This window comes from Camelus ferus, chromosome 11, assembly GCF_009834535.1.
Source record: "Camelus ferus isolate YT-003-E chromosome 11, BCGSAC_Cfer_1.0, whole genome shotgun sequence".
Classification (NCBI taxonomy): domain Eukaryota; kingdom Metazoa; phylum Chordata; class Mammalia; order Artiodactyla; family Camelidae; genus Camelus; species Camelus ferus.
The window spans coordinates 18195405-18210884 of record NC_045706.1 but is presented as its reverse complement, the minus strand read 5'-3'; the positions used below and the strand labels follow the sequence as shown (position 1 = coordinate 18210884).

Here is a 15480-nt window from a genome sequence, read left to right as displayed (position 1 = left end):
TTTAGCCTCTTGGGGAAGGTTTTTTCTAGAGTTTGTTTTCTTCCACTTGAAGAAGCAACTAGCTGCCCTTCCTCTTTCTTTTATTAACCTTCCACCTCAAAAATTCCATACACTCTTCCAAAAACAGCATAAAAAGGGAGGAACAAGGGTTTTGGTCACGTTGAAATAGATGTTCTAATATTTGCTAAGGACCCTGGGCAAATTACTTAGTTTCTTCATGGAAACTGTTTCGTCCTGAAAAGTTGGTAATAAATACTAACTCCGTCCTGAAAGGTTGTAAGGATTAAAACTTACACAAATGCACCCCATCCCCATAATCTAGGAATTTGTAGTGCCGAAGTAAATTAAAGTGGTGTGGACTTCTCTACTTTCTCTGATGAATGCAGCCTTCTAATCTTTGTCCTTAATCTTGAATTTTAATTATCCCGAGTCTTGCAGAAAAAGACTTAATAAAATGGTTCATTTTCACAAAATTCCATGGCAGGTTAATATGTTGTAAGTCAATTTTGACACCCTGTAGAAATTTTTAAACAGAAGCTTCATAAGATTCATTTATCTCTGGTTTTAGAACCAGTCTTTCTATTTCTAAAAGAGGGAAAGGACCTGTGCTTGAGAGTACGTTATACACTGATAATAACCATTGCATAATAATTGAGTGCTCTAATTAATATTTTAGTGCTGGCCTTGTGAAGAAAAAAATCTTATTGGCCTATGTACCAGATCAAACAAGAAACTAGTTTTCTTGTGGAATACACCTGATTCTTTTAAATAATCAGTATAGTATAAGGATAGATGTCCAGGCTGACAGCTTCACTTGTTTTTGTTTTACCTTCCTATATAGTAATAAATTATTAGGGGAAATGGCTTAAATGAAGCTCTTTTAAAGTACTGCCAACTTTCTGTAACTTTGGAATTATTATTTCCTCAAGCCCTTAGCTATGGAGGAATGTTTTTAAAGTATTTATTGGTAGGACAATAACTGGGATATTTTAGGCTTTCACACCAGGGCACAGAATAGCATTGTAAAAATAACAATAGCCATAAAGTATCTCTAAAATGTATATAAAAAATACAAATTTAAGAAGTCGGTTATTTCTAAATTAGCAGCTTCATCACACTTACTCTGAAAGCTAGGTCAACTAAGCTTGACAGTTAGGAGGGGAAAAACTTGGCGAAAGAACCAAAGGGATACTTACTCCTCCTTCCTGCATACTTCTGAGCAATGTACAACTGGACAATTACCATCTATTAAAGACTAGCCTAGCTGCAGATCTCAGGCTTCAACTTTAGTTTTCCCAGGATATAGAGTCAAAGTGTTTCCTCCAAGCCTGAATTCTTTGTTTCTCTGGTCAGAAATTCACTGCATCTTGCTAAAGTGAGTACAGGGCTTGAAAGGGGAAAAAACAAAAGCACATCAGTTTTACCAAGGAAAATCATGAGCCAGCAAAATAATAACCATGATTTGGGGGCCTCAAGTTGAGAAAGTAGCCCTTCAAAAAAAAGCAAACCTTTTCTTTTAACGAGCGTAACTATGGCTTTAGCTTTGCTCTTAAAAAAGACTAAACTGGGGAAACAAATTATAATTTTAATAATTCCAGTAACTTAAGTTTGTACTGGTTTTGTAAAAATCAACTGGTGAGGTGCTTGGTAGAAGTAAATTGCTAGTTTTTATTTTCAGGGAACTAAAAGGTGACTTAAGTATCCAAAATTTGATATTTTTAGTTAATTCAGCTGTTAAGTACCACAAGCTCAGCATTATTCCCAGATCTGCTTTACCCTCCTCAAGGCCACAAAAGAACCATTTTTATATACATAAGCTGAATTCAAGGCAGAAAAGGCAAGTGAAGACCCTCATAGAAATCTAACGCTTTTGTCTGTTCTTTTTTTAAACTACTTATTTTTGGCTATGCCAAAACAAATTCTTAGAATGTCAATATTGGTTTCTGAACCTCTTTTCTGAGATGTTTCTTAAGAACATATCTATATACATAGACATGCTTAAAAAAAAAAAAAGGTGTAAGGGGAGTCAACAACTTGGGTTTTGTTTAAACTATGGTATTACCTGTTATTTTGCCTGATAGGCTCTTCCTCTCCACTGCAGTAAAAATTCAGTTTAACTTGCAACTCAAAAATCCTAGATACAAAGAATGTTTACATTTACTGTTGAACTTACAAGTTACCATTTATACTAACTGGCTTTTTCATAGTATAATACAAATACTTAATACAGGTCAGCACATGTTTATTGAACTCTCCAAATATTAACAAATACAAAACCTTATTGGTTTTAATAGATTTTCTTCCTTTATATTTAAGTTAATACCAAGCTGAGGCAAAAAGCCAAATCAAAGCTTTAAAAATATATTTTGGCTTAAATCGTAAGTGGTATTTTTCACCTTACATAATCACAATCTACAGACACACCACTTACAAAACCGTAATTTTCCTTTGTTACCTGCTGGTTTTCCCTTGTCATTTTAAAGGCAAACACACTCAGCATTAAAACTGCATTGTAAAGGAAATACATACACATACATGCATACCCTTCATTGTGAGAAAACAAGCATTGAAAAAAAAAAACAAGTAGTTACATTAAACGGACCCATTTCATTTTGGTTTGATGCCTGAGTCTTCATAATTGGGCTCAGAAAACTGCCAGTTATTAAGGAAATTTTTCCTTCATTTCAAAAATCGAACTGTTTTTACATTTAACCTAAAACATGGTGCTCAGCCAGGGATGCACATTGGAATCATCTGTGGTGTTTGTCAAAAAATAGACATACGTTGGCCTAGATAGGTCTGGGGTAGAACCCAGATCCAAGAATCCCTCTTTAATTTTAAACTAGAATTAGGGGCGATTTAATTAAAGGCTGTATACCCTTTCCCATTAATAAACATACCCTAAGATATTCTAATACAAAATTTTAAAACTTTACTAGAATGTACTTAATATGTCTTCTAACCTTGGTAATTTGATAACATCTCAGTAATACATTTATAATTAGGGGCTTCAAATCATAAGCAATGGATATTATTATCCATTATAATGTGAATTGTTATTGTTCAAAGAAAAAAGATCAGATATTCACCATTACCACTTTGCACAGTAGTAGCAAATACTTCTATCTATAGTATTTACAATATGCCAGGTACTCTACTAAATACTTTACATGTATTAACTTACTCATCCTTACAACCTAATGAAACAGGTATTTTCATTCTATAGCTTAGAAAACGGAGGCTATGCATACAAATAAGGGACTCAGGATTCAAACACAGCAGTCTGGCTCCAGACTCCTTGCTCTCCCAATATGGTCTTTTTCATGTTAATTAAAACATTTGTTACCTGTAATTAATATTAAAATTTTAAATTTTGTTTACTTGTTTTGGGGATGTTAGGACTGTTTTTTCCTTGAATTGGTCAACCACAAAGTCAAATGTCAAGTTTTGAGAAGACAAATGTAACCATAGCCACGTGGTTCAGTTTCAGAGCTTCAAGTCTTTCTTGACAGAGGGGAAACTCTACATGAACTTTTTTAAGAAAGCTTCGTAAGACCAAGCATCACATTCAGTTTTAGAGTACTGAGAGCTTAATCACCTGTATTGTAAAATACAATCGGTATCATGCTTCTCATTAAGCGTCTTCTCAACTTCAGCATCACACTACAAGACAGATCTCCCCAAGGAGTCCTACTTTTTAAGTTTAGTCCAGAGACACTATCATCGTCCTGACAACAGGACTTTTCAGAGACACATCTAGGTCTTTGACACAAAGGCTCTTGATCTCATGTTATATACCTATTTAAAAAAAATCTTTTCTACAACATGGTCACATTATTCCCTCCTTTTTCTCTTCCTACCGCAAAGCCCTCCAGGAAAATTAATGTGCAGAAAGGAAGACCCATAGGGTCAAAGAAGGTAAAAGTCTCAACACAAGAGTCTTGCCTACACAAACAACAGGTGAACTACTATTCCAACAAACACACCAAGGTAATCTCACCAAAGATCATTTTGTGTGGTCACAGAATTATACCAAATTTTCTTCCAATGCTTTTTAATCAACAGGATTCCCCTTAAGGATACCAGTATATTAAGATCAAGTTGGTTACACTGGTAACAAGAACACAATTTTATTTATGAGTTTTTCAGCCTACATAGCCCTTTTTCTACTGTAATTTGTGCCCTGTATTGAAAAAAACACTTCACCTTTCAATCCGTCCTATGTGCTCTACCCTCTGGCCATAAATGACAGGGGGAAAAAACCCATCTCCTGGGTTGGGAATGGAGATGGAGGGACAAGATGAGGAATCGTATCTCTCACCACTGTCCTTCTGAAAGTTCAATTTAACAAAAAACTTAAAATTCATGAAATAAAAATTTTTATTTTCACCCTCCACCAAAAATTTACAAACACCTCTACACACAACACAAACCCTTAAAACCGACTTGTCCTTTAGGATCCAATCTCATGTCTAATAGGAGTACCTAGGATTTATCAAAACCTTTATCGCATACTCAATATTCTTTTCTGTGGAAATGATGTATGCTTAATCATTATATCAATGCTGGCAGCTAAGACTTCACCCCCTTTTGTTAACACACCCTGGAGATTTTAAAAACACTTTATTTAATAAAAGTTAAACATACAAAAACTGAAATTAACACACATTCTAAAAATTACCATCTTCCATTAATAGGAAGACCCTTTTCTATGCATATATTTGGCTTAAACTCAACTCTGGATAATTGTGATGTTCACTTATACCAGCAAATGCTGACAACTTGATCTAGTTAACAAAAATTACAAACTCAGCTACATGAACATAATATACAGGGAAATTATGGTCAGATTAATGCACAAGAAATACAGTAAAATTATAATGATGAAACATTCAGTACTCTTGTTCATTAATTTAGGCTTGGTTTTTTTTTTTTTTTTTTTTACAAAAATAGTATCTACACTGTATACAGGGCTATACATCAGCTTTTTGTTTTCTCATATAAACATTTCACTACCATTAAGTGAAAATCAATGCAGGAAAAAAAGCAAACATACAAAAAAAAAAAAAAAACCCAAAAAAAACAAACAAACCCAAAAAACATTAGAAAAAGTAGCTGGTCCTAAACATGGTTTCTTACATAAACTAAAATTCAATGAAAAGAATGAAGAGCTGGATCAACTTTAGAAATGGCCTAACAGGCTTAGGAAACAAGTTATTGAAGGAAAAACCTCAAAACAAATTTGCCACTTACAAATTAACCTATTTTTAGGCTTAACCGGGCAACAGCTAAATTTAAGTTGAAGAAAAAAAAAAGAAGAGACGATGTATCAGATTGGTGTTTTGCCTTGATGTTCCAGTGAATTGCTAGAATATGTGGCAAGTTCAGAGCATCTGAAAATTCCCAGTTAGGACTTTACAAAAAGTATATACCATCCATTAAGTGGGGGCCTGATATTAGGAAGATCAATAATTCATCTAAGTGCTGTATTTATGCAGCATCTATCTAGAAAAGGTTGTTTTATCCAACAAACTTTGAGGAAACTGTGGTAGTAGTAATGAAAAGTTTAAATGAATAGCAGTTATCAAATGCAATTTCTTCAAGTTTCATTCTACTGAAGTCAAACAATGACGACAATGGTATCTTCCTTACTCATCTAACAAATAATTTACCTTTAGAAAAATATAAGGATAAAAAGGTAAATGTAAAGCCCTGCAGAGATGAAATCCAACAGTTTTTCTGATTATTGAGGCATCAAATGCCTAACATTGTATTTAGAGGTATCTTGATACTGTGTCATAGGTTTATCAGCAATTCCACAAGTTCCTACTCCAACTTTGCCAGTTACACTCTCAGGTGAAGCAAAAATACTCCTCTTTACCTAGGGGAAATGAAACAGAAACCGTTCTTGATTAGTTTTGTGGGAAAAAGAAATTAAAATTCTGTAATATACTTAAAAGGAAAAGTACATAAAAGGGAGCTTGAGTGCTCATAAAATCTACTAGTGATACTTAGCATAAGGCATGTTAACAAAGCAGGTAGGGTTCAACACTCCAAGTGGTATGTAAAGTAGCAAATGCTTTTTCAAATTTTAGTTTATAAAAGGAAAGAACCTAGATCTTTTGTAATTCCTGATATAAACTCATTCATAGTGTTTACATTGCAGAGACAATGGCTAAAGGAGATATTTTTCAATAAGCCAAAATGAAGATTGAAGAAGATTCTTTTTTAAGATCCATGTTTTTAAAAATCTATGAACCTCCTTTTTCATTCTAAAGTTATTTAATGACAGCGCACTTTACAAATTTACAAAGTATGATGAAAGGACTTACTAACCTGGCCTTTTTTGTTTTTAGAATAGGCTCTGTTGTTGAACTGTTGCCATTTCACCTTCTGGTCCTCTCTCTCCTGTTCAAGTTCTTTTATTCTCTGTGCTTTTTTCAAAGCTTTCTTCTTTTTATATTCACGCTGCTGGGCAATCATTTCTTTTCTGTATGGATAGAATAGCTAAATGTCAACTCCTAAAATTTAAAAGATGACTTCCTTGGAGATATTCAGTAATGCAACTACCCCCCCACCAAAACCCCCGTACCTAATACACTTGCATACTCTTCACCTCGTGAATAAAAGCACTAACATCAATGCCAATCACTCAGGACTACTAAGGAATAAATGTTATTTGAAATATACAGCATCCTTGGAAAATTTTGAACACAAATATAGTAATCTATTATCCATTTAAATCAAATATTTCAACTATGACTTTTTATTTGCCATTTACCATAGCTTTTGCCAGCTGTGTTTTAGGAATATGATGAGTTTTAACACTAAAAGCTGTCTAAATCTTTATCAATTTCTAAATAGACAGCAAGTATGATATGCTACATTTAGAGAAAAGTGTATGAAGATTTCAATGCAGATAAAACTATTCCATCTAGATTGGAAGAGTACCGCAGCACAACAGGAAATTATGGCTAACTCTTAAAAAAGAAAAAACAGGTTTTTCAAAAAACACTCTAAATAGGATCAGAGCCTAAAGTTCTCTCAGTAATTTCTGCTCAGTTAACACTGACTTTTCACCAAAAGAAAGATGAAGAAAGAGGACTTTAAAAGAGGCAATACGATCTAGATTCCTCTGTATCATATAATCACTATTAAGTTAAATGTGGTTTTTACACAAATGCTGAAGACTACGAAATGTTACATTGTTCTACAAGCTGATTTTCTTATTGGGATGCTTAAGTCGAATGTCATTTTAATAGATAATATAATTTTCCCAAATTCAAATATATTTATGTAGCAACTTAAGTTGTGAAAACTCTTAACAAATCCAAAAGATAGCAAATTGTGGCAAATATGCAGAAATTAACTAAAAATTGTTAACTATCTCTTAAATGCCTGTCAAACTGTACACATCTCCATCCTTCCTGCTACTCCCCAGGTTTATGCCACCATCATCTTACACCTGAATCCAGAGTAGTAGCTGCTTCTCTCTGCTGCCACTAATTATCTGAAAGCTCAAATCTGGTCATATCAAATCCTCTCTACTTGAACGCATCAGCGGCTTTCAAGTTCCTTATGATTTGGTCTCTACCTCTCTAACCTCCTGTCAAACCACCCACCATCAAGTCCCAAGTTTTTACCACAGGAATTTTTCTGTTACCTCTATGTTCTCATTTTGTTTTCATTTTAAAATGTAAACAATTACTGAGTGAGTTCTTACCATGTCAAGAACAGTGCTACACACTTTTACTAATGCTATCATTTAATGTCCACAACCTCATAATGTAAATACCATCGTCCCTGTCTTACGAACGAGGAGACAGAAGTTAACTAGCTTGCCCAAGGTCATACCTTCTAGTTCATTAACTGGCTAGCCCCTGTTCTTTTCAAACCTGTTTACATGTTATTTCCTCAAAGAAATTTGCCGTGATGACTAAAATGCAGTTTAGGTACATTTTCTTTGTTCCCTAAAGGTACCCTTTATATTCCCTCCGTAACTTCTGTATTTTATTATTAAACTTCTTAATTATGTGTTTTCTCCTTTAGACTGTAAACTCAGTCAGAAAAAGGCCTAAGCTGGTCTTCCTCACTGTGCAGGAACCCAGCAACTGCTTTAGTGAGAGGCACATAGTACCCTCTTAATAAGTATTTATTAAATGCCTAAATGAGAACCAAAATGTCTTCACTCTATCTAGGCATACATATACAATGTTGACCATATATTGCTAGTCTCCAAACTGGTAAATAGTGTAACTTTCTTACTCTAATCTAATCTGCACAGATTCTGCAGACTACTTCATATACTCAAATAGGGAAGATTACCCTTAAAATGCTAAAGTCAAAATCACTTACTTTGACATGGGTTTGTTGCCACTGTCCTCCTTTGCCTTCCTTCCTTCTTCTACAGGCTTGAGGTTCAACAGTGGGGTCACTTCAGCATTGCCATAGCCAGCAAAGGTGATTGCAGCAGTGCCGTTTTCTTCATCTATCTCCTCAATCTCCGCTTCATAACACCTGTAAAGATATCATGGCTGTAAGCAGGTGAGTAAAGGTCTAGTACTCAGCCTACAAGACTTATACTGCAGTTTTTCAACTATTAATGTGCCTAAAATGAACTTCTATAATCAACTGTCCCTTTGGCAAAGATAATACAGAAGAGTGGCTGAACTTAAGTCATCTGCTATCAAAAAAGGAAATCCTAATCAAAATATTGGCAGGGAAGTCTCTTACACGTCTACTAAATGTGTTTCAGTCAATCTCTTTGAGAAAAGATATTTCTTACAGTGTATATGCTTCACAGAAGTCTAAGAGAGCCAACCAATCAATTTTTAATTCAAGGAAAAAAGAATTTAGATTATTTTTTTAAAAATACCCATTCATTTCCCTCTACTTTTATGTTTATTTCCTCTAGGATCCAAGCCATGCTTCTGCCCTAAAACTTAATCTAAAGCTAAAAACTAAAAACTCAACTGTATTAATGATTACCACCCAAGAATAAAATTGGCTCTGTAAGTCAGACTGGCTATATAGAAAGATTAAAATAGAGTAGTTCAAGCTGAATAAAAACATCTTACCATTGTATTTTATTATTTCATGTTATAGTTAGAGTTTTTTCTACACTTACTGTCCATCTTCACTCCAGATTGCCATACACTTGTCTCCTACTTTCCATGAATGAGTGGGCTGAGTAGAAGCAAAACTGTCTGAACTTGCAAGAGTTTCAGAAGGCTGAGTTGACAGAAGGTCTTTGGTTAGTTCTATAACTTCCTAAAAAGGAAAAAAAAACCCATTAATATTATTTATATAGTTCACATTGCTCCCTATTTTCAACAAGCAAGTTCTTTCAGTTTTTAATAACAGCTCTTACACCATATAGCACTCATTAAGTACTTTATACATACCTACTTACAGCACACAACAATACTATGATGTGGATACTGTGATTATCCCCATGTGGAAATTGAGAAACAATATTTTATACAATGGTGCTGATACTTAAATCCAGATAGTTGCCTTTCAACTTAATTAACCTCAAATACCAATAATAGAAATAAGATAGACTTGAATTTACAGTACATTATTTTTAAGCACCTATTTTAGCTGAATAGATCTCTCTAAAGTAGAGAAATAGTCAATTGTAAGGCACTGAACTAGGTTCAAAATCACTTTTAGCTCATACCATTGTCATGTGTATTTCATGCAACTGTACTTTTTACAGGGCATTACTTGGCAGCAGTGTTAACTGCCTAGCCAATACGTCCCGTCCCCCTCAAAAGAAAAAACCCAAAAACATAAAGCAGCCTTATTAGTAATAAAAATGTTCCTGTTTATATATATTTCTACTAAAATACTGTAGGCATATATTAAAAAAAAGTAGTCTCAAAATTTACTCCATCTGAGTAAGCAAATTACTAAGTCAGATTTAAAATATCCCAATACCTTAACGTTAAGCACATTAGCACAGCTTCATTTAAAATAAAAAAATAAAATAAATGTATCATACACAGGCAGGCAATACCTTTCTGTGTGGCTTACACTTATTTTACTAACATTTTACACTTACTTTCTAATTCAGGCTTACACTTAGATTCAAAGGGTTGGTTAAAAAACTTAAGAAATAGAACAGATTGTTAGATTCTGTTACCAATATGCTATATTTTTACTCTGGTGAAGACCCATATTATGCATGTTATCTAATTATTTTAAGAACTTGCATACCTGTTCCTCCATTGTTGCATATAAAATACCTTAAACATCACATTGTGTGCTTTGAGAGAAAATTTAGCAAAGTTATACTCTGTACTGAGTTTCTTCTGGCTCAGAAGTTAAATACTACTTCTTTTAACATTTTAAAGATTTGTTTTTGTTAAATGGCAAGAAACTTAAATGTTACTTCTCCCCGAAAGATTCTAAATCTTCGTGACTATTTCAGTCTCAAAAAAAAGAAAAAAAAAAAAAAAAAGACTATTAAAGCCCTTGGAGAAAGATTAATTTTATGAATAAAAACAAATTTATGAAAGAAAAAACTAGAAAAATCAGATTTAAGTTAAAAATTCAGTACATTACTATCTTTAATGAAATCTTATTAGGTACCATATAGCCATCAAATAACTTTTAGACAATCCTTTGCAAATAAAGCAAAGAACTTCCAAATAAACAGATCATGTGCTACACAAAGTAGTAAATTATTGAAAACCAGATCTTTAATTAACCACTTTTAGGCCCAGGAATGTAATCCAGTAAGTCTGACTCAAGAGCCCATAAAATCCCTATCATTAAATAATTTCAGTTAACCAGGGATCATTTAACTACTAAAGCACAAACATGAAGTCTGCATTTGGAGGTCTCAGGTTTAGAACTCTACTTCTCTTAGTATAGAACATATTCCCACTACATTTTCATAAGGAAATACATTTTCACCAAAGAAAAGGGTCCTGAAAAGTTGTGCATGTTATAACTTCCAGAGCCCTGCAAGGAAATGACACTGGAAAAAATCCAGAGCATTTATCCCTAGTTGTCTTTTCACTTTGCCATGTTTTGCATACCCCTCCCAATAACTATGAAGACCCTTCTAAATGTTTTTTCCTTTACATGTGCATATGTATTAGAGACACTATTTTATGTATGAGGGAGTTCTTAAAGGTACATACCATTAATTACTTTTCCTCCCCCAAGTCTGAGTTCTGAAACTGCTCCTTCATTGACAGATGGGCAGCAGTTACAGTAATCGGCAATTCCAGGAAGCATCAGATGTTGTGATCTACATATCAGCAGGTCAAAGGGGGTGCACTCAAGCACTCTGCTTACTGAAGGAAGGTGTTTCGGGGATGCAGAGAGCCACTGTAATATATGAGACAAGTGACTTGACCCCTGCCTCCTTTAGAACCGGTTTATTTAGCAAAACAGCCTAATAAATTGACTATTTTTGTGACCATCATAGACTGCCTAGGGAGCTAGTCAACTAGCTAGACTGAATTTTACTAAACCCACTTCTTTTTAAGCGAAGAAATAAATGCAATTAGGACTTAAGTAGATTACTTTGCTGCCTGCTGAGTAACTTTACAACACAGTACATATAGATAAAAATGGAAGCCTTATTGGCAAAATGAAAGTCACTGAAAAAAATGCAGAAAGAGCATTTTGCCATAAATGAAAGGGCAAACAAATTCTTAACCAGAGTAAGGATACTCCACGAAAGGAACACAAAAAAATAAAGGAGGCCAAAAATCAGTCATCAGTCTAAACAGATTTTTCAGAAACATAAAATGTCGAATTAAATATCAATTGCACAATGCATATTCCAGAAAGCAAAGAAAAAGGAATTTTAAAAAATTCTATGACAAAATGGAAGCTGTAACTGTAGCCAAGGAAGATAACAATTACTAGATGGAAGCAGTTAAACAATCTTTCAGAATTTTATCTAATCCTAAATGATGCCTTCCATCTTTAAGTGGTTTTCAGTTCAAAATAGACCTATACTTAGTAACCAAAATGATTTTTTTTCCATAATAGAAGAGGAAAAGAATCCATAGTCAAGACTGGTCAGCAAAAACATTGTGTATTATTGCTATCTGAAAGTGTTAAAACAAACTTCTAAATCTGTGCCATCCAATATGGTAGCCACATATGACTATTTAATTAAATAAAGTTAAAAATTCAATTCTTCAGCCACCCTAGTTATATTTCAAATATTCGATAGCCACATGTGGCTAGTGGCTTTAATATTGCACAGTGGATACAGAACATTTCTATCACCACAGAAAGTTCTACTGCACAATGCTTTTCTAAATGGTCATAGAAAAGAGGATATTTTACAGATAAATGACCCCCAGGTCATTATTAACTGAATGCTAAGTAAGTCATTTACATGGTAACTACAATGCTCTCTCTCCCTATAGTACATCCACTATAGATCATGTCCTAATAGGACAATTCTGCCCAGACTCTAATAATTTATTCTAGAAACACCAGAAAGACCTCATAATGCTTTCGGTCTTTACTCCCAACTCCCCTCTCCACCAGTTCCACATATGCCCCTCCTCCTACTGCCCAGGAAGCAATATATACAACATTGGCCCATGATGTATTTCCTTCAAAGAAAAAAAGAACTGCTTTTAAGTTGGTTAAAAAAGAAAAAGATGGGGTATGCCATGACCTCTCCTTGAGGCAAGCAGAAAGTTGGCCTGAGAGTGGGAGAAACTGCTCCCAAAGCATCTTTTTCTTATTGACTGGCAACCTGAAATCCACTAGCCTGACTTCTGCATATTGGAGAGACCCTGGTTTTTGTTTTTAAAAATAACATACTATTGCAACTTCATGCAAGTTAATCCTAAATCCAGAATTTGAACCTGAAAATACTCAACTCATCTTAATTACGCCCAGATAAGCTCTTTCAGAATCCTGAATCTGGAACCCATTTCAAGTAACTCTCATTTGTTTGCAGCTCTAATATCCCTAAAATATTAATAATATTAATGGGCAGAGGATGATAAAGGGAGGGAATTACTTAGACAGGATGAAGATGACTCAAGTTTTGTCTTGAAATAATGAAGACAGACCATCTAATCAAAACACCTTTTATAAAACTTTCCAAAAAGTCGTACTCAGAATTTTAAGTTCATAAATTTGTTAAGATGAAAAGTCATACATATTTACAAACATTACATATGGTGTTTTTATTAATCAACCTAGTGTTCTAAGAAACAATAGATATTTATAATGGCTTTGTCTTGAAATCCCAGTCCAAGTTTTGAAAAGCAGGTTTCGTACTTACTGAACTCTCCCATGACAAACAGAATAAATTTACATCTCTTTTTCACATAGATTCAGTTTAATTTCAAGTTGTCAAAAAGTGTCAACAACATGTAAAACCTAGCATTAAGTTCAAATATTAGGTAACATTTACGCAGAAAACAAGCATCTCTTCAGATATTTTTATGTGTTTTCAATACAAGGCACTAGAGCTACCTTTGCTACAAACTCAAACACAGGCTTACTCACATATGCTCTTTCTCCCTCCTATTTTCAAATAATCTATGGAATTAATTATGGGTTTTATTTTTCTCCTTTAATTTTAGCTACCCTTTGAACTAAATTTCCTATTCCAGGTCTTTTAAAAATAAAAGTGGTTTCCATTGTAAAGTTATATGTACATCTTTCTCTATAAAGTTTGACACTGAATTCTAAAATTAACTTATACTAAAAAATTACATGAGCATACAAGATTGACGTAACAAAGAACAATACTTCAACAATTTTGATGTACACAAACTGAGGAAGCAACCCTACTCCTAGAAACCATGTCTGCTTATGTGTGTACACACATGTCCCCACAAGGGGTGCAAGGAGGAGAAACACTCTCTTCAAAGGGTGTTCCGGGTACCTAAAGATTCTAAGCAGTAAGTCATTCGTAAAACACAGAAATACTCCTTTCAAGCAATGTAACTGTACATTATACTTACTTGTAAATCTTTCTTTAATTTTAACAAATCTTCATTTTCTCCATTTCCAGACAACGCAGCTTCAACTTGCTGGAGTTGAGCTTTGTAGCTTGCCAGCTGCTTTGCTAGATCCTCTGACATCTGGGAAAAATAAAAAGGGGAAGACCATGAAAATGGAACCAAAAAAAAACAATAAAAAATAATTTCTCCTGTCTGCCTGAATTAATTAATCCTTACCAATTCCATTCCCAACTCATCATTATTTAAAGCAGCTTAATTTATTACTATTATCTTTACTTTCAGTTCAAAGCTGTGAGCCAAACCACAAACTTCAAGGCAAAAATTCTAAAGACATGTCAGACAAATTCAATACAGAAACAGAAAACTAGAGATAAGAGGGAAAAGGAAAATTTCTGATTATCTTTACACTCCTGTAGCAGGGAAAGTACTGTATTACGCTCAATTAACAGGTTGTTATACCGTCATCAAAAACAACAAAACCCCTAAACTGTTAAAGGAGTTGAGACTTCCGGAAAAAATGTTAAACACTGAAAAATACTTCCAAAACCAAATATAAGTGGCTTTGGAATTAACTACACAAATAACTCTCTCCACGTGAGATATTCAATTAGTAAGCGCGTGTTTAGAAACTCTTCTCCAGAACAAAAATGTTTAAACATTGTCAATGCATTTTCTTCCACAAAAGAAACAGCACAGATAACTCTCGCATTTAGGCGTTTTAAGGAACATGCCTTTCACCAAATCCGGCTTGTCCTTCTCCTGAAAATAAGATAACGACAGAATCCTTTTTCGCTTTAGTAACAAACAGACGGGGTTTCCGGGGACAATTCCCGTCCAACGCCAGCCTGCCTGGAGTCTGGAAAGGCTCCAATGGGGTCAGAACAAGCTAGGCTGCTCTCCCCCAGCCACCCACACCTCAAAGCCCGCCACAACTTGCTCCATTACTTCACACCTCGAAATTCAATCAGCTTCCAAGAAAACCGAAAGCACGAACGGAACGGAGGTCAGCCGAGCCGGAGCCCCACAGCCGCAGACAGGCTCTTGCACCGAAGGGCCGAGGGCGTCCTTAAGACGCCTCCCGCGTCCCAACCCCACCCGTCGGGTCCCCGGGGTTAGCCGTGTTCGCCGCCACAGTACGGAGGCCCCAACCCCGTCCGAGGCTACTCAGGGTTCAACTCTGGGTGGGAGAGGAGGCCAGCGTTCCTAACACTCTGGTAGGCGCCCGGGCCTCTCAGCGCGGCCGGCTCCACGGCCTCAGGCCTTCGCTTCAACTCAGGAGAGGCCGAGGCCCGGCGAGGCCTTGCTCTCTCCCTCATTGGGTTTATTACCTTGCGTGGGGTTGGGGGCGGGGCGGCGGGAAGGGGTTCGGGCAAACGAGCCCAGTGGTGGCGGCGGCGACAGCGGCAACAACAGCAGAAAAAATCTCCGGGGCGACAACAAGGCGACTCGGTCTGAAAAGGAAGAACTCGGTCAGCGGTGAGGGGGAGGGGAGGAAAACCGGGCACTGGAAAAGACA

At 35.4% G+C, this 15480-nt stretch overlaps 1 protein-coding gene across 2 annotated transcripts; it reads right to left on the bottom strand.

Annotated features, from left to right (window-relative positions):
* Positions 1–4037: 4037 nt before the first annotated feature.
* On the bottom strand, positions 4038–15470 carry SMNDC1 (survival motor neuron domain containing 1). Of its 2 annotated transcripts, none has more exons than XM_032490957.1 (6): positions 13965–14084; positions 11154–11343; positions 9128–9270; positions 8356–8517; positions 6337–6490; positions 4038–5881 (listed from the first exon to the last, which is right to left on the bottom strand). In XM_032490957.1, the coding sequence occupies exons 2-6, from the start codon at positions 11154–11156 to the stop codon at positions 5744–5746; spliced, it is 600 nt and encodes a 199-aa protein (XP_032346848.1). In that variant the 5' UTR covers positions 11157–11343; positions 13965–14084; the 3' UTR covers positions 4038–5743. The 2 variants fall into 2 exon arrangements, with proteins under 2 accessions (XP_032346848.1, XP_006189416.1); XM_006189354.3 differs by lacking the exon at positions 11154–11343 and adding an exon at positions 15293–15470 and having other exon boundaries at positions 4363–5881.
* Positions 15471–15480: the final 10 nt, after the last annotated feature.

Coding starts and splice junctions, on each gene's coding strand:
- SMNDC1 (XM_006189354.3), bottom strand. CDS start 14,084: ATGTCAGAGGATCTAGCAAAGCAGCTGGCAAGCTACAAAGCTCAACTC. Junction 8,518..9,127: donor ATCTGGAGTGAAGATGGACA/GTAAGTGTAGAA, acceptor ATATCTTTACAG/GTGTTATGAAGCGGAGATTG. Junction 5,882..6,336: donor CTAAAAACAAAAAAGGCCAG/GTTAGTAAGTCC, acceptor CATTTCCCCTAG/GTAAAGAGGAGTATTTTTGC.